At 36.9% G+C, this 24,412-nt stretch overlaps 1 protein-coding gene across 2 annotated transcripts; it reads left to right on the top strand.

The window, feature by feature from the left end:
* The first annotated feature begins 19,556 nt into the window (after positions 1-19,556).
* Positions 19,557-24,035, top strand: LOC149186046 (BTB/POZ domain-containing protein At2g46260-like). 2 transcript variants are annotated; one of them, XM_089412549.1, is made up of 4 exons: positions 19,557-19,615; positions 22,530-22,668; positions 22,977-23,143; positions 23,449-24,035. In XM_089412549.1, exons 1-4 carry the CDS (start codon positions 19,567-19,569, stop codon positions 23,466-23,468), a joined length of 375 nt encoding a protein of 124 aa, XP_089268675.1. In that variant the 5' UTR covers positions 19,557-19,566; the 3' UTR covers positions 23,469-24,035. The 2 variants fall into 2 exon arrangements, with proteins under 2 accessions (XP_089268675.1, XP_089268674.1); XM_089412548.1 differs by having other exon boundaries at positions 22,977-24,035.
* Positions 24,036-24,412: the final 377 nt, after the last annotated feature.

Here is a 24,412-nt window from a genome sequence, read left to right as displayed (position 1 = left end):
AAATGCTATCCAACCAGTTCATCATAAAAAACAAAAAACATTGCTTTGTGCTACTCTACTTTAATCATCAGATGACTCAATAGGGGTCGGGTCCTTAGCACTCAACCCGGGCACTTCATTCTACAACAAGCTTTGAATTTGTTTCTCAACTCAGCCAAAACAGACATTTTGGTGATATTGTTGTACCTACACAGCCTGAATCTCTATTTGGATGTCCTTTAGGCTTGACTCCTCTTATCGTGCTTGTGATGGTTCTCCCAGGTTCATGTTTTTTGCCATGGCCCTAGCCAACAATTTCTTCATTACTCAGTAAAGTTGTATTGTCTGTCTAAATAGCATTTTCCGGCCTCACGTGTGTACTAGATCCATAAGCAGGGGCTCCCATTCCTCCGTTGGAAGCGGCTCTGTCGCTGCCTTGGCATTTAGCTCTGCCTCCCATGTTGAAATTATAGCTTTAACCTTTGTTGGAGTTCCTCCATGGTATGCATGTATGAGGTTCTGTATGTTTTCCTCTCCAGTTTTCCTGCCCCTCTTTTGCTGGGTCTTGTTGGTCAAAGCCACCAGCGATTTATTTTTCTTTTCTATCTGTTTGCAAGCACAACGACCCCCTTTTCTTCCTGGCCCTGCTTCTGCTTTCACCATTTTTTTTTCCTTTTGAATTTCTTCCAGCCATCTGCCCTCTCTAATTCTTTCCTACTCCCAATATAGGAGCGCCGAAGTCAAAAGGGAAGGATAATTAAATAAACCTATAAGAGTAGCATACGTACAAACATTATGACCAGACCAAATTCCATTCTTGGCCTTCCACCATTCCATGTAAAGCACCATTACAGAATCTCGAATTCGAATTTGAGGAAGATGACCCGAATTCCCCCCAGTCCCTTCCCATCATTCCTTCATCCTCACTGTGCGCAACAGTAAGTGATCTTTTTTTCTCAACAACTTAATTTCTTCCTTGGAGTAGCCGGCCCACTAGGTTCCAGGGTTAGAAACCCTGACACCTAGGTTGCCCCAACATCTAGGTTGATGGACAAGCAAGGTTTGGGGAAATCAAGACAAATAATGCAGGAGTTTGGCTCTGTTCTATCTGAGATTGCAAGCCGGCTGAGGTCTGGAGCCCCTGGTTCCTTCCGCCTACCCCTTAGGTTATAGAAGCTACCTTGCATCTTGACTTGAACTCGATTGGTTGCGAGAATGGTGAAAATCAAACCTAGAACTCCCCTCGATTAGTCTTATGACCCTCTGCCCAACCATCTCGCCAAATCCACCGGATTGTACTCGCAATGGCAGAATTACCAGCCGCAATGGGGTTCCAGCCCTCCAATTCCCAATTATTGCCTCTCTGCTCCTCTGGTTTACCCAAGAGCCAAGTTGTGGCAGGTTGGTCGAGCTTTCCAAATGTTTGGTACCCCAACACCCCCCTACCTTCTCCCCTGGGTCGGAGGTCTCCCAAGAATCAAACTAAGTCACCCTGGACAGACAAGTGTGCATTGTAAATCCCATACCCCCCTCGCATCCCTTACTGGTTTCGGAGATTGCTAGACGACCGCAAGTCCTCAAGGGAGCTTCGGCCCCTTCTATATCCCAGTCTTCGGGTTTCAACGATTGTCATTGCAAATTTCAATACCGAGGGGCCAAAAAACACTCCACGCCCTCCATGGATCCCCTTATTCCCCAACAGTCTATCATACATTACAGAAAGTAAAAAAAGCCAGACATCAACAACAAAAGATTGAGCCAAATTTCTTTCGAAACCACCACCATTCGATGCCAGACCAGGCTCCATTCTTGCAGCAATGACTCCATATCAATACTAAGGTAGACTTGAATTACATACCAGTGTCCTTTCGAGTCATTGAAGGCATTTTCCAGGTGGAGGCGACAATCCCTTCTCCCGTAGGCCAGGTTCTCCCCCCGACTTTCAGTTTTGTCGCATGCTGCCTGTTTCCTCCTCCAACCTTGCATGTATGCAATGACTGCCTTCACCACCTTTCCTCCTTGATTACTTGCCAACCCACCCTTTTGTTTTCCCGAGGCAATCACCCCCTGCTTTTCTCTCCTAGTTCCTCCTGCCACACTCGTGTGGGTTCTTGGATGGGCCGCCCACTTACCCTATCCACTTGTCCTTCAAGCATGTACACGATCCAACTCCGGATCTCCTCTCCCATCACACCCCAATCGGGGGTTGCTACTTATATATTTTAGTGTAATATGCATCTTATAATATTTTTTAATCTAAAAAGTTATTCTTAATTTTATTATTAAAAATAAATTTACAATATAACAAATTTGAATTTTTCTATTTTGATTACTTTTAACATTTTACGGACACTACAACATTTCCCTTAGGCTCCATATTAATTTTAACGGGCATGTCAATGTTTACCAATTTACATATTATAAATTGGACATATTAATATAAATTCAACATAATAAACCTACATGTAAAAATGTTTACAAACTTTCTTACATTACATCTCCACATTATCCCTATACTTGGTTTTAAAGCACGGACTCAATAATATTATAACATAACATTTCTTCAAAATAAATTGTAGACCACCTCTCTACTATTAATACAAGAAGCCTAATTGCAGATAGTCCTTGCGTAAGATTACCATCAGTAACAATCTCGTTTAAGATTACAATCAGTAACACTATCAACGTTACCATAGTTCGCGCAAATTGTTTAACCCTATCGAACTCCTAAATTTCAAAATATGCAGCAACACCATCGTGAAAAACTGACCAGTAGATATTTTAACTGTTAACGTTACCAAAGTTGGCACAAATTGTTTAACCCTATCGAACTCCTAAATTTCAAAATATGTAGCAACACCATCGTGAAAAACTGACCAGTAGATATTTTAACTGGATCAACTCCAAAATTTTGAAATCTGTAGCAACAACATCATGAAAACATGCCAGAACTGGATCGACTCCAAAATTTCAAAATCTATAGCAACATTATATAAGTCTTTTAAAATTATTGTTCTCCAACTCAGCGGTTTCCAGGGTTTAAGGTAATTTTCCAGTGGAACAAGAGTTTGGGAGGAGAGGAGAGGAGCCGGAGCGCGGGAGAGTATACGTCCCAGAGAGATCATGCCACCATTTCTCAGACTCAACAGGTTTCAACCACTCGTCAAAGTATGAGCCAGACAATTTTCGGGAGTTCCTAAACCTCATGCAGCTGATTGGTTTCCCTGGTTTAGATGGGTGTCATCAGTTGATTGGTTTTTGGGTCGGAAGGCATCATAGCCTCCTTCTCGTTGCGCCACCCTGCTTCTAGTTGTAGTCTCCTGCATACTCTCCCACCCTATCTTTCGGACACGTAGAGATGGTATCATTTCTCGTTTCCATGCAAGAGAACGCCTGGAGGGGGATTTGTATGGTGCTACGTTGTCCCTTCTAAATTTTAAATATTCCCCTAGAATCTATCTTGTGTTTTCCTTTTCCAATCTTGGGCCTCACAGCTTCAGGTTGCTCTGCAAGGATTACCACAAGGGAGGTCTGTAAACATCAAATTTTTGTTATTCCTTGCAGTAAATATCTGGTTTTTTTGGGCTTTAGTTTTTCGTGGTTCTTTGCTACTTTGCTTGGATGGTTCTAGAATGGTAATGGACGCTCTCTCCCGCTGCTCCGGAAAAAGCTCAAAAAGGAAAATTGACCCTTTGGCTGACAGAATAAGGAAGGAATTACTAAATAGGGATCTGGTGGACATTGCCCCTGATAAAATGAGGCCTACATGGGATAACAGCAGGACTGGGCAGGCCTACATAGCAAAGAGAATTGACAGAATCATCATACATGCTAGCATTATCAGGAAATTGGGTATGCCAGTATTATCTATCGGGAATGATCACTCCTCTGACCACCGACCCATTCTTCTAAAATGGCGTGAAAATGTAATCAGACTTGGTTACCCTTTTAAATTCAACAGGATCCATTTGGAAGACCCATCCTCTAATGATATAATTGCCAGAGAATGGAAGAGTCTCCTCGAATCCGAAATGACGCCTTTTATGCCATTCCGTGTAAAGATGGAGAGATTGCGGGCTGTGACGAAGGAATGGCAAAATCAAAAGAGGAGGATGGATAAACAAGAGCTGAATAATATTCGAAAGGAACTGAACTCCCTATTAGAGTTAGCTGATCCCAACAGTCTATCTCTAGATCTAAAAAGCAAGATAAGAAATTTGGAGAAAAGGAAACAATTGATCTTGCTAAAGGAGGAGGCTACATGGCGGCTAAAGAGCAGAGCCATTTGGCTCAAAGAGGGAGACAGAAATACGAGATTCTTCCACAAGTATGCAAATGCAAGAAGAGAAAAAAACTCTATCTGGAGCATTAAAGACGAAAAGGGGAATGTTCTCTTATCTCACCAAGAGATCTCGATGGAGGCTGTGAGATTTTTCCAAAATCAATATAAAAGAAGGGAGGTCCTCTTTCAAGATGCCCTGTGGGGCATAGAGTTGGTTCCAGAAATGTTTGATGATGCAGCAAATGAAGAGTTCATAAAGCCAATCTCTAAAGATGAACTTTCAAGAGCTATCAAATCTTTTAAAAAGGATAAAAGTCCGGGGCCGGACGGATGGCCAATCGAATTTTTCTCTCATTTCTTCGACCTTCTTAAAACAGACTTGTTACGGATGGTTGAAGCATCCCGGATGTCTGGAAGCATACATTCGGCCACTTCCTCTACCTTCATAGCTCTAATTCCAAAAAAGAATAGGTCTGAGTCCTTTCACGACTTTAGGCCTATATCGCTCTGCAACATCATGTTCAAATTAACCTCAAAAATCATTGCGGAAAGAATGAAGCCTATTCTAAATTCCTTCATTTCTGGGGACCAACATGCGTTCTTAAAGGGCCGTATTATCTTGGATGTGGTTGCCATGACTCAGGAAATTCTGTTTTCAATGCTGACAAAGAATTTGGATGCGGCTATCCTTAAGATTGATCTGCAAAAAGCCTATGATTGTGTAGATTGGGGCTTTTTAAGAATTCTGCTGGCAAAAATTAGACTGAAGTCACAAAGTGTCAATTGGGTCATGTCCTGTGTTGAGAACGTCAAATATTCAGTGATTGTAAATGGACTTCCTTCGTCTTTCTTCCAAGAAGAGAGAGGACTCCAACAGGGATGTCCCCTTTCCCCACTGCTCTTCATTCTGGTAATGAACTCTCTCAGTTTGCAGATAAATAAAGCAGTTGAAGACAAGAGATGCCGCCTGGTAAAGATTTGTAAGAATGTCTCTCTCTCTCATAATCTCTTTGTTGACAATGTCCTCATCTTTGCTATGCTTTGTAAGGTCTCCCGGGCATGCATAAATGATATTCTTTCAAAATTTCAGAAAGATACAGGTCTGTTTATCAATAAGGAAAAATCCTCTTTGTTTCATAACGATTCAAATATGGAAATCGTTTACTGGATATCTGAATTAATGGGCATTGCTCCTTTTTCAATTAAGCAAGGGTTCAAATACTTGGGCTTCACCTTAAAGGCAAAAGGAAACTCCAAAAGGGATTGGCAATGGCTACTGGACCGGTTTTATAAAAAGATCTCAGGATGGGAGTTTAAATTTCTTTCTCTGGCTGGCAGATTCATCTTAGTACAGGCCGTCCTTTCCCAACTTTCAGTCTACTGGGCTGATATCTTCTTTCTTCCTGCCAGCATTATAAACCAAAAGAACAGATTGATTGCTAATTTCCTCTGGGGAGGACATGCTTTTCAGAACAAAATTCATCTTGCCAAAATGGCTTCTATATCTAAACCAAAATGGGCTGGTGGATGGGGCCTTTTAGACATGCGCACTTTCGGGAAAGCCCTCCTCTGTAAGTCTTTTCATAGAGGAATTTTTGGCGACGGGCCATGGAGTAAGATTATTAAGGCAAAATATTTAAAAGGAAAGAGTATAGAATTCTGGTACAGGAGGCGGTCCATTGGCATCAGGAGTGGTTTGATGATTTGGCAAAGTCTCAGGAAGGTCCATCCTTTCTTCATGGAGAATCTTCGCTGGAAACTCTGCTTGGGAACTAGTATGCTTATTGGTTATGATTCTATTTCATGCACCTGGGAGTTCTCGTTCCCTTCTCCGTTGGTCTACAATCTACACAGGTTGGGATGTTTTACATGGGACAAGCTGAAAAAAGAATGGTCTGGTTCTTCCCCGGTTTGGTATGATGGGGAGGATCTGCATTTGCCCCAATCGATGCTCCCTCTCTGGAATTCGGTAAAAGCGAGCCTTTGTAGTATGGGGATTTTTCGATCGGGATCAAAGGATCTTTTAGTTTGGTCTCTCAAAAAATCAAACTAGCCTGTGAGCGTAAAGCATATTTATGCATATATGATCTCTGTCAGTGCAAGGAGTCCTCATCTATTGTTTCCTCCACGTCTTTGGAAGGCTGCATGTCCTCTCAAAATGATTATTTTCTCTTGGCTGCTATTTGGGAACAAAAATCTTACATGGGAGGTTCTTCAAAGGAAAAGATGGCAGGGTCTGAGCCGATGTGCTATGTGCCTCAATGAAGCGGAATCTAATCTGCATATGTTCTTTCAATGTGCCTCGTCCCTTTATATCTGGTATGAGATTTCTTTTTATTTTGGTTTTCCTTACATTATCTTTTCTTCTGTTCAGGATGCTTTTATATGGTGGAGTAGGCAATCCTCATCTTGGAGATCATTTTTTATCATTTCCTGTTGGTTCTTGTGGAACTGGGGGAATGCACAAATTTTCCAAGGTTCTAAGGAACCCCTTCATGCTATTCTTCAGCGTATTCAGGCATGCCATGAATCCTTTCATCAAAATGACTCTCTGCCAAAGGCGCCTGCTATATGATTCTGAGGGTTTTTGCTCCTGCAAGATGGTTTCAATATTTCTGGATCTCTGTTCCAAGGCTGGGCTGACTGCTCCTATTTTCTTATGTGCTAATTGTATGTAATCTTTTAATAGGGCTGTGTCTTCAAATGATCGTATAATCTGTTAGCATCTTTGGTCATGCAGGCTTTGTCGATGGGATGTATATGTTTTCCCTTTTTAGATATGGAAGATTCGGACTATCTGTATCCAATTTTTGCAAAGGTTGCTGGGCATTTGGCTCAATCCAACAGCTTATGTATTGAAGATCTTTATATTTTCTTAATATAAATCTATGATGGTTTTTTTCTCTGAAAAATTATCATGAATGTAGATGTTTTAACCCAATTGACTCCACAATTGTGAAAACATGCCCTTGTGTGAAGCATACAATACACTTGATTTGTAGCATAGAGGATACATTTTAGGTTATTTTAAAAGTGTTTCCATTTAATTAAATACATTGTCAATGGTTTTATGAGCTAATATTGGATCAGCTATTAGTGTTGTGCCCAGGCTGAGAATAAGCTATTCAAAACCTCCATCAAATACAGGAAAAATCTCGGAAAATTCCCAAACAAACTAAACGAACCACAAAACACATTGCACAGCTGAAAGAGCCGTGATCACTTGGTGGACAAAATACAGACTATTCATATCAATTTGTGCGGAGAGTGGTGATTCGAACGAGCGGTGATTAGGCCCTGCGCTCTACACAGAGTTGAGCTCAAGAGGTTTTCTGCACAGTCAAAGCTTTGCACATTCTTAAAAGTATCAATAGTAAAGCTCTGTTAAAGGATTAGTTTTAGGATTATGGGATCATTGTGATTTTTTGGAAGTTTTTTTCGTGGATTTTTCTAGTTTAATTTTTCTAAAATTTGACAGGAATTCATTGAAACCACAAACTTGATGGGTAACCCTGCACAATAAAAGTGTTCTAAAAGTTTCTCAGAGTGCTTAATCCATATATTCAGTAAAAAAAAACTAATTTAAACACAAATCAAGATTTCAACTCATTTTTTACTCAAAAAATCGCACCAAAGACAACTCCTAAAACAACAGTCTCAGTAATCAGAACAATTAATAAAATAACCACTCACAAAATTGTTTTTATTTTTATTTTTTAAATTAATCGTAATAGAAAACAAGAATATGAAACATTTTCTACCCATTTTAATTAAAATTACAACAAAATCTGGAAAACTAATCCATATCATTACCAAACAAATCCTACAGTCCCTGACAAAGCAATGAGTACTAAAAACTTATTTAATTCCATTTAATAAAATACAATAATTTTTATTTAATAAAATACAATATTATATATTTTTATTAAAAAATTATTAACACGTAAATTAAAAAAATTGTAATAAATATTTCTCCCAAAATCCTATTTTGCGTATATTTCACGAGAATCCTAAATACATATCATACTTTATCTCCGCCAAACATCCTTTTGAGCTTATAGCAAAATTCTACTATTGGTAATATTTTACGAAATCTTAAATAAATCCTACACTTTATCTCCAGTAAACTTCTTTTTAAAGATATAACGAACCGATGGTTTTGATTTCATTATTATAGATGCCCCGAAACCTATATTGTTTTTGGTTAAAAAAAAATCTCTTTATTAAGACCAAAAATTGTTATAAAATTTTAAAACAATTTTGTATAAATGTCAATTATTCCTAGCTATTAAATTGTGTTGACTGTAATTATTAGTATTTTTTGGTTAAATATATTTTAAATCATATGAAATGTCAATTATTCCTAGCTATTGTGTTGAGTGTAATTATTAGTATTTTTTTTGTTAAACATATTTAAAATATGTTTAACAAAAAAAATACTAATAATTACACTCAACACAATTTAATAGCTAGGAATAATTGACATTTATACAAATTTGTTTTAAAATTTTAAAACAAAAAATTCCTATAGATTTCTAATAAATTTCTAATTTTTTTTAATTGGTGGTTGATAATTTTTATATGATTTAAAATATATTTAAAAAAAAATATAATAATTACACCCAACACAATTTAGCAGTTAGGAATAATTGGAATAATTGACATTTATATAAGCTGGAAATTTCTAATTTTTTTTAATTGGTGGTTGATAATTTTTATATGATTTAAAATATATTTAAAAAAAAATATAATAATTACACCCAACACAATTTAGCAGTTAGGAATAATTGACATTTATATAAGCTGAATTTCCAGCTTAAAATTGGCACCACTTCAATTTTATTGGAAAACATTAAATGACTCAAAAGAGTTGTTTATATGCCAGAGTACTCTGGAGTTTGGCAAATTAAATTTAGTTTAAAAATGACATCACTTCAATTTTATTGGAAAACATTAAATGACTCAAAAGAGTTGTCTATCTGTGAGATTTTTTGGAGTTTTGACATATTTTAAACTAGAATTAGGGAAACAAAAATTGTGGTTAAACTATATGTGAGACTCTTTGGAGTTTTGGCAAGATTTTAAATCTTGAGTTGTGTTGTTTAAATTACTACATATATGAATTCAAGGCACTTAGATTGTGAAAAGTTCACCCGCAAAACTTGAGATTTCAATAAATTTTGGATATAATGACTCATATTTGGAAGGAGTTGCCTATATGTGAGACTTTTTGGAGTTTTGGCAGATTTTAAACTGGAATCAAGGAAACAAAAATTGTGGTTAAATCTTGAGTTGTGTTATTTAAACTACTACATATATGAATTCAACAATCTCAAAAACTAGTGTGGTACTACAAAAATTGTGGTTAAATCTTGAGTTGTGTTATTTAAACTACTACATATATGAATTCAACAATCTCAAAAACTAGTGTGGTACTTAGATTGTGAAAAGTTCACAGGTAAAAGTTGTGATTTTAATAAATTCCGGCCAAATTTTAGACAAATAAGATCAGAAAATAAATTTCAAAAATTCTCAATTATAAAACAACACATGTTTGGAATACCATTCTTAATAAGGCATGCCGAGGGTACCTCCACTTGCCACTATTGACTTTCAAAAATGATTCCGCTTAGGAGGAAACACATGTTTTTAACCATTAGGTCCACCTATATATTGTTAGAATATGTAATTCCTACTTGTCTCAGTTGTGACTATTTCTATGTAGAGGAGTTTGTGTGGTCGAGATATTCTCTCAACTAACAGATTGTGTGTCCAAGATAGTTTTCTTATCTTGAGAAAATACTCTTGTATATATGTAATATCATATTTGATTAATGAAGAGGAAGATATTTTGCATTATCAGATTCTATCATGGTATCAGAGCCTTGAGGGCTTGGCCCCTCCTGGGCTTGACCTGTCCTGGGTCGAGGAAATAAGATAATATAAATATATTGTTTTAGTCTATTATTTGTCCATCGGATATCTTCCTGTGAGAATTAATCCCTTTGCCATAAAAGCCCTACGTTCAAAATAAGAAGGTTCGCTGATATATCCTCAGGGGTTGTGATTACAGTGCCAATTAGAATTGTAAAGAGGCAGTGATAAATGGAAAATTGGAGATCGTTGCCTGTCACAGTGATGAGGGCTTGTTGAACAACCCAGATCTGAAGGCGTGGTGTGGAGTGGAGAGAGGCAGATTTTTTTCGCGGATCCGATACCTGAAACCCCACTGTTGCAGCTTCAATCAAAGACAATTAAACCAGAAAAAGAAAGAAGAAACCAGAAGTGCAACAAATATTGATTTTGTGCAACAACGACACTGAAAATTAGGTGATGATGGACAATTAAGTTAAAGTTTGTGTGTGAGTTTATGGAATAGACTCACTAGCATGATGTATTATGAGTCACACATATTAATTGTAAGCAAGTCTAGGATGTTTTGTAGTGGTCTTTATAATGTATGTACCTGGTAACTCCAAAAGTTAGAGTTGTGTTGTAAGCCTTGTAAGGCATGTGTACCCCCATACAGTTCATGGTAATCTAAAAACCACTTTGTATTTGCAGTGTCAGTTTGTGGTAAGCCAGAAACCACATGTAAGAGTGAAGTGGGACATAGATCCCTGTTGGCATGGTTTAGGGTTAGTCAAGAAATCCCTCAAACTCGTTGAGTCGGGTCTTTGGTGAGGCTTAGTGGTTGGAGTGCCCTAGTGGTAGGTTTGTAGCTCAGAGTGGCTAGAGTGCCCTAGTGGCAAAGTTGTGGCTCAGAGTGGTTGGAGTGCCTTCGTGGTTGTGTTGAGCCTTGGTGGCTGAGTTGAGCAGTGGTGACTGAGAGCCCTTGGTGGCATGGTTGAGGGTGATCCGTTAAAACCCAGAGCATGGTTATGGGTAATCCGATAAAACCAATGATGATATTGGAGGGGGATTTATGAGTATAGGTACATGTATGCAGTTATATTGGTTGAAAGAACCATGTATGTGAAGGACATCTTACAAGATTGGCAGTTGCAACAGTGAGCACCCATGCATTCTGATGGATGGTTGCTCCTTTATATGGAAATCAACATATTCTTTTTTTATGTTTGACCACAACTAGACTTTGCAGATTGATATCGAGACAAGTACTCATTAAAAGGGTGTGTTGGAATATGTAATTCCTACTTATCTCAGTTGTGATTATTTCGATCTCGAGGAGTCTGTTCCTAACTATGTTCCTAGATTTATGTGTGATTGAGATATTCTCTCAACCAACAAATTGTATGTCCAAGATAATTTTCCTATCTTAAGACAATACTCCAGTGTATATGGAATATCATATTTGATTAATGAAAAAAAAACATTGAATAAAAATAAATAAAACCAATACTCCAATATCATATTTGATTAATGAAAAGAAAAAACATTGAGTAAAAATAAATAAAACCATTCAACTTTCCACTTTGACCGGGCATGATCTTAACTTTTATATATATTCACCACCATAACGTAGTTCCATCCATTTTCACTCACAGTTTCACAGCTGGGTGCTGAATTCCACCCAACCAGACCATGGAAAGTAATGTGTGGAGTTGACTACCAGGTGAAGTGCAAATGCTAGTTCTGAAAAGGCTTTCCCTTTTGGACTTGCGAAGACCTTCATTCACCTGCAACTATTTCCATTCCTTATTGTCAGATCTCCCATTGCCATTTACTATGATGGACATCCTACGCTCTTTGTTTCATTTTCGGGTCATCCTACTCTCTCTTTTTCATTTTTCCTTGGAGGAACGCATGCACCAGGTAGTTTACAAATCCAATATTTGGCAGGAAGAAAGGTCCGCCATATTCACGTGGCAAAACCCGTTTGATGATTCAGTGGAATCCTGGGGTTGGTTGTCAACCCGCTGTTCGTATATTTGGAGGGCCTGGTAGGGCCTATTTATCACGAGAAGATGAAGTTCAAAGGCAATTTTTTTTAATGATTGCAGGCTTTTGTAATGTTTCACCCCAAAATATACACTAACTATGTTCACTATAACTTCCTTTCGCCCGCAACACTTCACAATGTGTCTCCAAATTCGTCCGCAATACTTGGATTCAGAGTTTTATGGGCACGATTGGTCCTTGAGATTCTCTAAGTAAAAGATTTGGGGGCACAGTTTCGCCTTGGAATTCTTCTACGAGGTTTTATGGGCAAGATTTTGCCCTGGAATTCTTGAAAACAGGCTTTTATGGGCCAGATTTTGCCCTGAAATTCTTGAAAACAGAGTTTTATGCGCATGATTTCTCGTGCAATCATTCCTCTTGCTCCAAATACTGATGCAGTTCATTAGCAGTTGGGTGCTCGTCTTCTTCTTAAAAATTGCATGAATTCCGACCTGGACTGCGTTGCGAATATCCACTAGACCACTGTAGCACAGACCGCAGGGTAAATGCATTGATCCTTGATTATTCACTTATTCATCTTCTTCTTTTTTCCTTCAGAGTTTATGCAGTTTTTCAATGTTCGAATTCCAGTTTCCAACTAGCCAATGCTATATGATTGGAATATAAAATTCGGGCATCTGCTATTATCTATATTTGTTCACAAATATAACAGTTTTCTGCCAGTCCCCATGAAATATTATGAGAATTTATGAATACCCATTTTATTTCCTTTCACATTAAGGTATTTGCAGCTCATGACAGGGCTGCAATTTGATTATAATGGTTTGCATATAAGTATAGGTTGAACCTGAGAGATTGTAACTGAATAAGGTAAATTCATGGGTCACAACGAGGATCAATTTTTTTTAAGTTTTTTCCACGGTATGAAAACTTTAAATCAGCATTGAAGAGTCATTATGGATGTTATTTATCATATTTCTATTTTTGGTTTTGATTAAATATGATGAACTGTTAATCAGAACAAAACACAATAAGAAAGAATATCATCTCTTACAAAACACACAAGAAAGAATATCATCTCTTCCATATTGAATTATCATCTCTTCCATATTGAATTAGAGAATGGCTTTCTGTACATTTATCTAAAAAAAAATTACACTAATATTTAAATTTTAAATAAATATTTTCACTATGACTATTAACCTTTTTTTTTAAATAGAAAAACTATATTCTACACTTTTCTGTGTAATCCACCCCCAAACCGTTCATTTATTTTTTCTTTATAACAAAACCATATTTTATAGTTTCCTAGTTACTCATGACCATTTTATGATGTATAAACCGTCGAAATTTTACTTATTTTATGAATATATATATCCTAATATTTCTCATGAAAATTTTTCACGCCTCTAGATTTTATAATCCAATTATTGAGATTTTAATGTTTAAATCTACTCATGAAAAGTGGTAAAATATCTGTCTATGAGCTTCAGAGGAATTTGAATGGGAAGATTGCAGAATAAGTAGATTTTATCACTCTACCAATTTTGAGAGATTTGAATCAGCAGACTGCAAAATAGGTTATTATATCACTCTACTCTTGAGCTTTTTAACATTAAACTTTGTTCTTTGATCTTACTGATTCAAAATATATTATTGAGTCAAAAGATACTATCATCTTCTTGAAAATTTTCAAGTAAAGAAATTTAACATTTCCACTTTATATACGAAGTTATATATATTGTATGATTCAGTGCTCTGTTTTATTTCATAATACAGTCGTCCATAGAACATTAAGACTAACTACCATAGAACATTGACTAGTCTTAAGGGTAGAGCTGATCTTTTTTACTGGAGTAGTTTTGATTGGATGTTTTTGGTAATTTGAAACAAATATTTTATGCAGATTATTCTTCTCTGTAGAAATGGTGGTTTGGCTCTGTAATTTCTTCCCATAAGATTTGAATCAAAAACTTGATTTGAACAAAACCTCACACAAGTCAATCTATACCTCATAAATAATGGACCCTTTACTCACCCACCCATTTTTTCTTTTTCATTTATTGTTTTATGAATACCCAAGTAAGAAATCTATGTAACTATTCCTATAAATCATGACATCACATCCCTATCCCTACCCCTACCCCTACCCCTACCTAAGCATGCCACAGTCTCACCAACTTAAAAACTGCAGAAGCTTAACTGTGGAACAAGCTATAGCCTGTTAGTAATTTTAATCTCTGTTGGGCCATCTCATCCCAATACTGTTGCTTCAAATGCAATGATAAATAAACATAAATAATCATCTTTTTCAAATGCAATGATAAATAAACTTAAATAATCAGCTTTTAATAGAGAAGGTATAGATTCAATATGGTGTGTATTGTGTAAAATAAAAATAGATGGTGACCCATTTTAATTTGTCTGGTTAGTGTGATTCTTTTCTCGTAGGTGATGACTGTGTTTTTCCTAGTAAACAGTTAGGAATATTTTCTTCATGGATCTGCATTATTTTTAAATTAATTAACGTTTACAATTGCAGATTCGGGACACTGAAAGATGGACTAACATATGACAAATTCCAATTTGGGTCCATTGTGATTTTTTCAGAAGGAAAAAATTAACTAGGTTTTTATTAGATACAAAAACCAGTTACATTCATCAAAATCTTATAGTGATAGTTCATATCATATATAAACTGTCATATCCTACCATGGTAACACTTCAAATAGTTCAAAATTTCTGGACAAAACATTTTCAAAATAACATACAACCAAGCTTTGGCTAAGGAAACAAAACAGAAATAAAAAGGTCCATCACCCAGCATATATTTATGAATGAAATCAGTGATTCCCATGTCTGTGCCCGGCTAAAGAATAGCTGCGCGTCCTTCCTCCCTCACATTGCTATCTGAGATAAAACTGTAATATATATATCTATCATTCTGGACCGTTCAAGCCCATCTTAGAAAGGGAGTCGGTGGTCCTGCTAGATTCCCTGTAAACATGCATCATATCCAAACTCCCGAATTCCTGTAATAGACCATCTCCGAAGTTCTGCAGGGTCAAATGCAGATCTACCAGAAATGCTATCTATAATTGTTTTTGAATCCCCATAGATGTGGATATTCTGGATCTCTTTTTCTTTTGCAAATCAAAGTAAACCCCCCAAGACCACCATTTCTACCCTGGAATTTGTACCATCCCCGTGCCAGTGTAATTTGTAACATGTATTTTCGTTGATGCGCAGCTATCTTCCACATCCACAATATTACTGTTGTGCAGCACCATCAAAGAAACCAGCGAGCAAAAGAATACGTGGATGTATGTAGCCAGTAGATAAATCTTTGGTACTCGACCACCTAGGCCAAGATAGTATTTTTGCACAAATTTTATAAACATTAATCAGCACCCCACGAAATATAAAGTGATTTTGTGCCTTCCAAATTTCCCAGAAAGTAAACATATGTTGGGTATACGACCAAAGTCCCACATTGACTAGAAGTGGGGAGGATCATGGGTATAAAAGGATGGACAAATATCTCCATTGGTATGAGGCCTTTTGGGGTAAAGCCCAAAAACAAATCCATGAGGGCTTAGGCCCAAAGTGGACAATATCATACCATTGTGGAGATATGTGGTGTCCAGAGTCCTAACAAGTGGTATCAGAGCCATGCCCCGAAGTTAGCCAAGTGGATGAATCCTCAGAATGCCGAACGAAGGTGGTGGGCCCCGGTAATATCACGATGGGATCCGTGGATGAGCTCGGTTAGATAGGTGGTGTGCTCCGGATTCTTCATGGACGTGTCCTGGTCCCAACACGGTGAAGAGGAGTTGACCTGGGATAGAGCAAGCTCTCGAGGCAGGTGGTGCTTCCATGTAAGGCGTGTGCTTCCAACGCATTGGAACGAAGAATCCTGGTTGGTAGAGAGTGGACAGATGGATAATCGTTTGAGGGGAGGCTCGATGGTCCTTTGTTCGTGGGGAGGATTGTTGGGTATACGACCAAAGTCCCACATTGACTAGAAGTGGGGAGGATCATGGGTATAAAAGGATGGACAAATATCTCCATTGGTATGAGGCCTTTTGGGGTAAAGTCCAAAAACAAATCCATGAGGGCTTAGGCCCAAAGTGGACAATATCATACCATTGTGGAGATATGTAGTGTCCAGAGTCCTAACAACATAGGTATATAATTATGTATCCCATCTATTGAAAGGAAGCATCTAGAGTTTAAATTACAAGATGATAAATTCACAGACCATATATGAATGGCAATGTTGCAATAGATGAAGAGGTGTGATACCGTTTCATTTCCCCTGACACACAGAACGCACCTTCCCGATCCCGAGAAGCAATATAGGGCCAATGTGATGCCAGACTTCTCTTTTTCCTTCAACAACAAAAAAATTTCAGAATGCAAACTGCCGATAAAGGCTATGCAAGATTTACAATGACAGTCATATGATATTACTTTTCAATTTTCAAAATAAAATTTCCCTAACAAAAGAGAGATCAAGCACTTCAGATCACATCCTTAAATCACAATCAGAATTTGAAATTCTTTCGCAGTGATATATTTGGTTAAATTGTTAAATGGATTATCCTTTCTAGTCATTTTTTCCAACATCCCTTCGCCATGCAAACAATAAAGATGCAATTAGCCAGGCTGGTAATTCTATGGAGATGGATTGTTCAAATAGTGCGCATATATATATATATATATATATATATATATTTTGCTATATTGGCGGGAGAGGGTCCTTTTTTTTCAAAACAGAGGAAAATGAATTCTCTTTATTTGTTCAGGTTGTTCTTCGTTGTAGAAATGGGTTGGCCTTTGTAATCTTTTTTATAAAATTTGAACTAATCTACACCTCATAAATAATTGAGACTTTTATTTACTGACACATTTTTCCTTATCTTTTTACTATCTTTTAAATACCTATGGAACAAAAATCTACATATACAAATATTTCCATAGATCATAACATCTCATTCCTGCCATATACCTAAGCATGCCACAACCTCACCAACTTAAAGGCTGCTTCAATAAATCATAGCATTTCATCCCTGCCCCATACCTAAGCATGCCACAGCCTCACCAGCTTAAAATCTGCTTCTATTAATTATGTCTCATCACTGCCCCATACCGAAGCCAGGCTCACCAACTTAAAATCGGCTTCAATAAATCATGACATTTCATCCCCGCCCCATACTTAAGCATGCCAAAGCCTCCTTAAAATCTGCTTCTATAAATCATGTCCCATCCCTGCCCCATACTTAAGCATGCCACAGCCTCACCAACTTAAAATCTGCAGAAATTTAACTGTGGGATGAACAAGCTATGGCCTGTTGGTAATTTTAATCTCGGTTGTGTCGTCTCATCCCAAAACGTTTGCTGGTGCTTCAAATGCAATGATAAATAAACATAAATAATCAGCTTTTAAAAAGGTGTATATTCAATATGGTGAGTTAAAATAAAATTAGATGGTGCTCCTATTTAATCTGCCTTGCTAGTGTGATTCTGTTCTCTTAGGAGAATTTTCCATCTCAATGAATGTTATCATGTTGCCTTTGTTTTTCCTAGTAAACAGTGTTTTCATTCACCAGGAATATTTTTCTTCATGGATCTGCATTTAGCTTTAAATTAATTAAAGTTTACAATGGCATATTCCGGACACTGAGAGATGGACCAACACATGACAAATTCCAATCTTGGATTCAAAGTGATGCCAGACTTCTCTTTTGCCTTCAACAACAAATTTTTTTCAGAACGCAAACTGCCGATAGAGCTTATGCAATATTTACAAAGACAGTCCTATGATATTTCTTTCCAATTACATAATAAAATTTCCCTAACATAAGAGAAATCAAGTACTTCAGATCACATCCTTAAATCACACATCAGAATTTGAATTTTGAAATTCTTTCGCAGTGATATATTTGGCTAAATTGTTAAATGGACTATACCTTCTAAACATCTTTTTCTACATCACATGCAGACAATAAGGATGCAATTAGCCATGTTGGTAATGGTGCTTCTAGAATCTAGAGTTCGCATATATATATATATATATTTTGATTTCCATTATCTGCTCAGTTTCTTCTTTCTTTTTTAGAAATTGATTTCCATTATCTGTTCAGTTTGTTCTTTTTTGTATAAATGGCCTGGTCCTTGTAACACTTCTCCTTAAAACACTTCTCCTTAAGATTTGAATTAATAATCTGATGAGACTAAACCTCACACAAACTAACTAATCTACAACATTTCTATTCACAACCCCATTTTTCCTGGACATCTCATCCCTGCCGTATGCCTAAGCATGCCACAGCCTCACCAACTTGAAATCTGCTTCCATAAATCATATTTCATCCCTACCCAAACCTATGCCACAGCCTCACCAGCTTAAAATCTGCTTCTATAAACCATGACATCTCATCCCTGCCCCATACCTAAGCATGCCACAGCCTCACCAAATTAAAATCTGCAGAAATTATACTGTGCGAGGAACAAGCTATAGCCTGTTAGTAATTTTAATCTCTGTTGGGCCATCTCATCCCAATGCTTTTTCTGTAGCTTCAAATACAGTGATAAATAAACATAAATAATCAGATTTTAATATAGAAGGTACAGATTCAATATGGTGAGTTTACAATTACAATAGATCCTATTTAATTTGCCGGGCGAGTGTGATTCTTGTCTCTACATGATTTTCCATCTCAATAAATGTTTTCATATTGTCTGTGTTTTTTCTAGAAAATAATGCTTTCATTAACCATGAATATTTTCTTCATGGATATGAATTAGATTTAAATTAATGAAAATTTACAATGGCAGATTCCGGACACCGAAATATGGGCCAACATATGAAAATTTCCAATTTAGGGTCAAATGTCATGCCAGACTTCTTTTTTGCCTTCGACAACAAAAATTTTCCAGACCGCAAGCTGCTGATAGAGGTTATGCCAGATTTACAAAGAACAGTCATATGGTATTATTTTTCAATATCATTATCAGATTTCCCTAACAAAAGAGAAATCAAGCACTTCTGATCACATCCCTAAATTACAATTAGAATTTGAAATTCTTTGACAGTGATATATTTGGTTAAATTGTTAAATGGGTTGTTCTTTCTCATTATCTTCTTCAACATCACTTTTCCATGCAGACAGTAAAGATGCAATTAGCCATGTTGGTAATTCTTTGGTGATGGATTGTTCAAATAGGGCTTCTAGAGTTCGTATTATATATATTAATTCCGCTATATTGGCTGAAAAGAGTCGTTTTTTCAAGACAGTATGGAAAAATTTGATTCTCATGATCTTTTCATTCTTAATTTTGTTAGATATCTGACTGTACTTTTAAGGTTGTCAGATATTTTTATATATTTCTTTCTTACTTTTCCCAATTTCATTATGTCCCAGCTTTTCTCAAATGGAATGAGGGAATCAATGGAAGAGAATGTCACTCTTTATTTAAGTCATGCAGGTAGGGTTTAAATTTAATTTTTATAATTTTTTTCTTCTTTATTATTTTGCTTTATTTTCAATTTTTATGGAAAAGATAGTTTGAATTTAAATTTTGTTAAGAAATATGGTTATACAGTGGTGTTTTATATTAAAACATGATAATTTTAAATTGAAATGATGAAGCCTTTTTTACAGGTGAAGATGAAACCTTTTTTAACAATAACAGAGTAAATTATATTAGCAAATTAGTGCTGAAGCACACAGAAAATACATATTCATATTTTTATGAGACAAAATGTAACAAAAGGTTTTAAAACTAAGCTAATTTGACCAGGTTGATTATGGCCTTATCTTACAACTTGACTTTAAAAATATCATAAGGGTACCGTCTATAGAAAATGCCAAGTATATAACAGTATTTTGTTGGCATCAAAAATAAATTGGAAAGAGGTCCTAATCATGTATAATAATTAAATTTTAAGCAGAGGCTACTTGGTTTAGTTCTGGCAGTTAAACTGTAACAGAGTGGGTCGAATTTGCTGAAGACATCTCATGCTTACTTCCTAGAACATCTCCTTGCTACAAAACCTATATTTGTTGCACCTAACACTAGAGGCGCTGCATATCTACACTTAAATTCCGCATCTGTTGACAGTGTAAAGAAAGGATGCTGGTTAGCTTCTTCCTTGTCTCTGCCTGCTCCACAATTCTTGCCCCTTTTGTCCTCCATTTCACCCAAAAAAATAGAGTTTGTCAACTACTTAGTAATAGCCAAGTGACAGCTCACTCTGTTCCTGCTAATTTACTGATACGCTGATATCCCTAACATGCTCAAGGGAATTCCACCACGAGTACATTGAAAAGAAAACAAGAGATCCCCTGAACCAATTTTTTCTCTTAGCAATTAGAGATTCCAGTTGCTTGTTATGCAAGAGCAGGGGTGATAGGAACTGTGTCGCTTCACCATCCAGGGATTCAAGGATTTCCCACTATCAATTTGCATGAAGGGGCTGCATTGAAGAACAATCCAGGCCAGGCTGCCACCTTCTGATTGCATGACAAAATTCACTTGATTAGCCATGCCAATCAACAAAATGATTCAAGGATTTCCCACTATCAATTTGCATGAAGGGGCTGCATTGAAGAACAATCCAGGCCAGGCTGCCACCTTCTGATTGCATGACAAAATTCACTTGATTAGCCATGCCAATCAACAAAATGATTGTTTTGGTACCCTTCTCTGGTCTCCACAGAATAGTTGTACCTACGAAAGTACTCACAAGAATGAATTCGGTGGCTCAACTTAATGAGATTGTTGCTTGTCCATGATAGCATGTGATTCGCACATTCCTGGCATGAAGGGTGTCTGTTTATAAACACATACACTAATAAAAACATAATGATTGCCTCCCGCCAGTTTCCATTGAAACTCAATGCTCTGGGTGATAAAGTTAGGGCTTGACTAGCCAGTCTGTTTGTTAGATTATTAAGGTCTCTTAACACATGTTTAACTTGAATGTGAGAAATTCAGGTAAGTGCATTCAAGATTCTTGAATGGAGATAGCAAAGATTTGAGTTCAAAGGAGAGGTTCTCGGGGCAGGTTGGGGGATGGTATTGTTGGAATCGCCTATTAGAATAAAAGATTTGTGTTAAACTTATACTGAGAGGGGATGAATAAATTTAATAAGGTAAGTGCATTCGAGATTCTTGAATGGAGTGGATGCAATACCACAAGTGGTATATCGCGCAGGCTTCGGTTGGTTTCTAGCTTAGTGGAAGAACCGCTCTTATTGCGCAATTAACCTCCATGCATCTCGGCCGCACAATATCTCTGTGGGGCATTGGATAGGGGCGTTTCTTTCAACGGTTGAGATCAATCGTGCTATTCACTTAAAGGTTCAGGACCCGACTTATTCAGGTGGACCCCATCTTGATAAGATTATGGGTAGGTCCACCAGGAGCCACATGGCCCTTGGTGGGACCATTTGGGGGCCAGCACCCCTCAAGACCATGTTCACAGATCGTTTATGCCTAATGGGTTTCTGGAAACCCAAAAATCACAAGTGGTTTATCGCGTGGGACACGGGTGGTATCAAGGTTTGGAGCAATTGCACGTGATTCCATACAGAAGGCAACACATGGCAAGGAGAGGTGGGGGAAAACCGCTCTCATCGCGTGGTTAACCCCCTTGCTTCTTGTTCGCACGATATCCAGATCGTTGGATCGGGACTCTGATTTCAACGGCTCGGATTGATTGGTCTTATTGCTTATTGGCAAATAGGTCGGGGCTTGTACTAATCGACGCTATGTTATTTTTGCTGGTTATCTAAGGGCTTCGTCCCTGTTTTGTTTAGGATCTACTTTTGTTGCAGGAGGGTCAGTTTATGGTCTTGACTTGTCTGGTAGCTGTTAGCCGTTTTTGTTGGCTGTGTCACCCCTACTATCTGGGGCTCTATGTAAATTATGTAATTTATTCAGATCAATAGAAGGTTCGTCTCTTACTTATCAAAAAAAGAGATTCTTGAATGGAGATAGTAAAGATTGGAGTCTAAAGGAGAGGTTCCAAGCGCAGGTTGACGGATGGTATTGTTGGAATTACCTATTAGAATAAAAGATTTGTAGATTTGGGTTAAACTTATACTCAGAGGGGATGAATCAATATAATATTCTTTTTTGTTAAGCATTCATCAATCATTCATTAGTTTTATTGCAGAGGAAGTGGGGATGAATCAATATAATATTTTTTTTAATAAGCATTCATCAATCATTCATTAGTTTTATTGCAGAGGAAGTTGCGTTCATGGATTTATTACAGTTCATATACAGGGGAACACTAGAGGCACCCTCTGTAACTGAGATGCTAGATTTGTTAATGGTTACTGACAAATTCGATGTAAAATCATGTGTCAATCATTGCACACATGCCTTGCAGAACTCATCACATTTCACAATAAAGTCTGCATTGCATTATCTACAGCTTCCTCCCAGCATGCTTACAAACACTGTACTTCTGCAACTGACAGACGCGGCAAAGCGTTTCTTATTCAATGCTTTAAACACACTTACAAAGAGTAAGTTCTTTTACTGAACGCTGTGAATGTTGTCTTGCCCTTTTCACCCGTTAAAGAATTTCAAGTATAATATTCATACTTAGGTTATGTTGATTTCAATTATAGATTTTAGAAAATTTTTAGAATTGGTTAAACAATTAACTTTGCTTTTATTCATCATATTTTGAAATACTTCCAGAATCTACAATTGAGCTAAATTCAACATTCCAGAATGGCAGATGCATCTTACTCCCATGTTTCTATATTTTTTAAATACTTACTGTGACTGATATATATTAATCTCATTAACCATTTTTGCTGATATACAGTAAACTCTTGTTCCAAGATGAGCTTCAGAACCTTCCCTTAACTGTCATGAAGATGGTTTTATCAAGTGATGAATTACCAGTTTCCAGTGAAGATATACTGTATGATTTTGTAATAAAGTGGGCCAGAAAGCACCATCCCAATTCAGATGACAGGAGAGAAATTTTAGGTAACAAGCTTTGTCACTTAATACGCTTTCCAAATATGAGCCTTGAAAAGCTAAGGGACGCTGTTTCATGCAATGACTTGGACCGATCAGTGTTCAAATTTGAACACATCACAGCGCTTTCCCAAGCACTCAAGCACGTCAGAGAAGTGCTCAGCAAAATTTACTAATCAAAAGAAATTTAAATTTTGATTTTTACAAGTTTTACAAAAAATTAAAATAATACTATAAAATGCTCAATGAAGGGCTGTGTGTTCGTAGGATATTTCAAAAAATTCCAATTTTCTAACTGATGTAACACTCTAAAGTCTGCAGGAGATTCTGGTAACACTCAATAAAGTGCAATGGGACGGCCATCAGTCATAATGGCAGCACTGATAGAGTTAGCAGTAATGATATGAGGTTTATGTTCGCATTAGTTGATAACAGAGGTTTCTTTGCACAATCATTGATAGCAGAGGAGAAGTATCTATGTATTGGTATCTGTGAACATGCATATTTTGAAGGTATCAGATATTTAGAGGAAACAAATGATAAAAGACAGAATTAACGATGACTGAGGTAGATTATTTTGAGCATGTGAATCTTATCTGCATTGATTTTTCCAATCCCATCCTTACGGTGAGTGCAACACAAGTTTGCAAGGTATTTTAAGTTTCAGTTATAATATTCAACTTTCATTTCCCTGAGCTTTCATTCAGTTCATTGATTTAAGCGGAACTGATTAAAATTATTATATATGGAAGGGTTGATTGATCTTTATATAGTCATATGTAGCACAAGTTAGCAAGGTATTTTAACTCTCAGTTTTAATTTTCAACTTTCATTTCCTTGGCCTTTCATTCAGTTCATTGATTTAGGCGGAACCCATTAAAATTATTATGTATGGAATGGTTGATTGATCTTTATATAGTCATGTGTAGACTTTGTATTTTTTTTATATCATCCATCATGTCATCCATGAAGATTTTGTGGGCTAAGTCTTTGAGCAAAGTCGACGGCTTTTTTCCCTTCCTGAGGAGGAAACGATGAAATTGCTGCGGAATGAGAACCATCAAGGTTACACTCTGTATCACCCAGAATCTCTTAATCTTTCCATTCAACTCAAAGGTTTGATGTGGATTTATGTCTCCTTATATTTACTTCTGCTTGTAATTACATTATGCTCTGCTCAACTCTGAAAAATCAATCCATTGAAGTATTTCACTTCATATTTTTTCATATATTCGTTTTTCAGGGGATTGGAAGGGGAGTTATGAAGTTTCTGTCGAT

Source organism: Pinus tabuliformis, chromosome 3_1 (assembly GCF_031772625.1).
Source record: "Pinus tabuliformis cultivar Carrire ecotype Pingquan chromosome 3_1, CPIR1, whole genome shotgun sequence".
NCBI lineage: Eukaryota > Viridiplantae > Streptophyta > Pinopsida > Pinales > Pinaceae > Pinus > Pinus tabuliformis.
This window is presented reverse-complemented; position numbering and strand designations above follow the sequence as displayed.

Coding starts and splice junctions, on each gene's coding strand:
- LOC149186046 (XM_089412548.1), top strand. CDS start 19,567: ATGAGGGAATCAATGGAAGAGAATGTCACTCTTTATTTAAGTCATGCA. Junction 19,616..22,529: donor TCTTTATTTAAGTCATGCAG/GTAGGGTTTAAA, acceptor CATGCCTTGCAG/AACTCATCACATTTCACAAT. Junction 22,669..22,976: donor TTTAAACACACTTACAAAGA/GTAAGTTCTTTT, acceptor GCTGATATACAG/TAAACTCTTGTTCCAAGATG.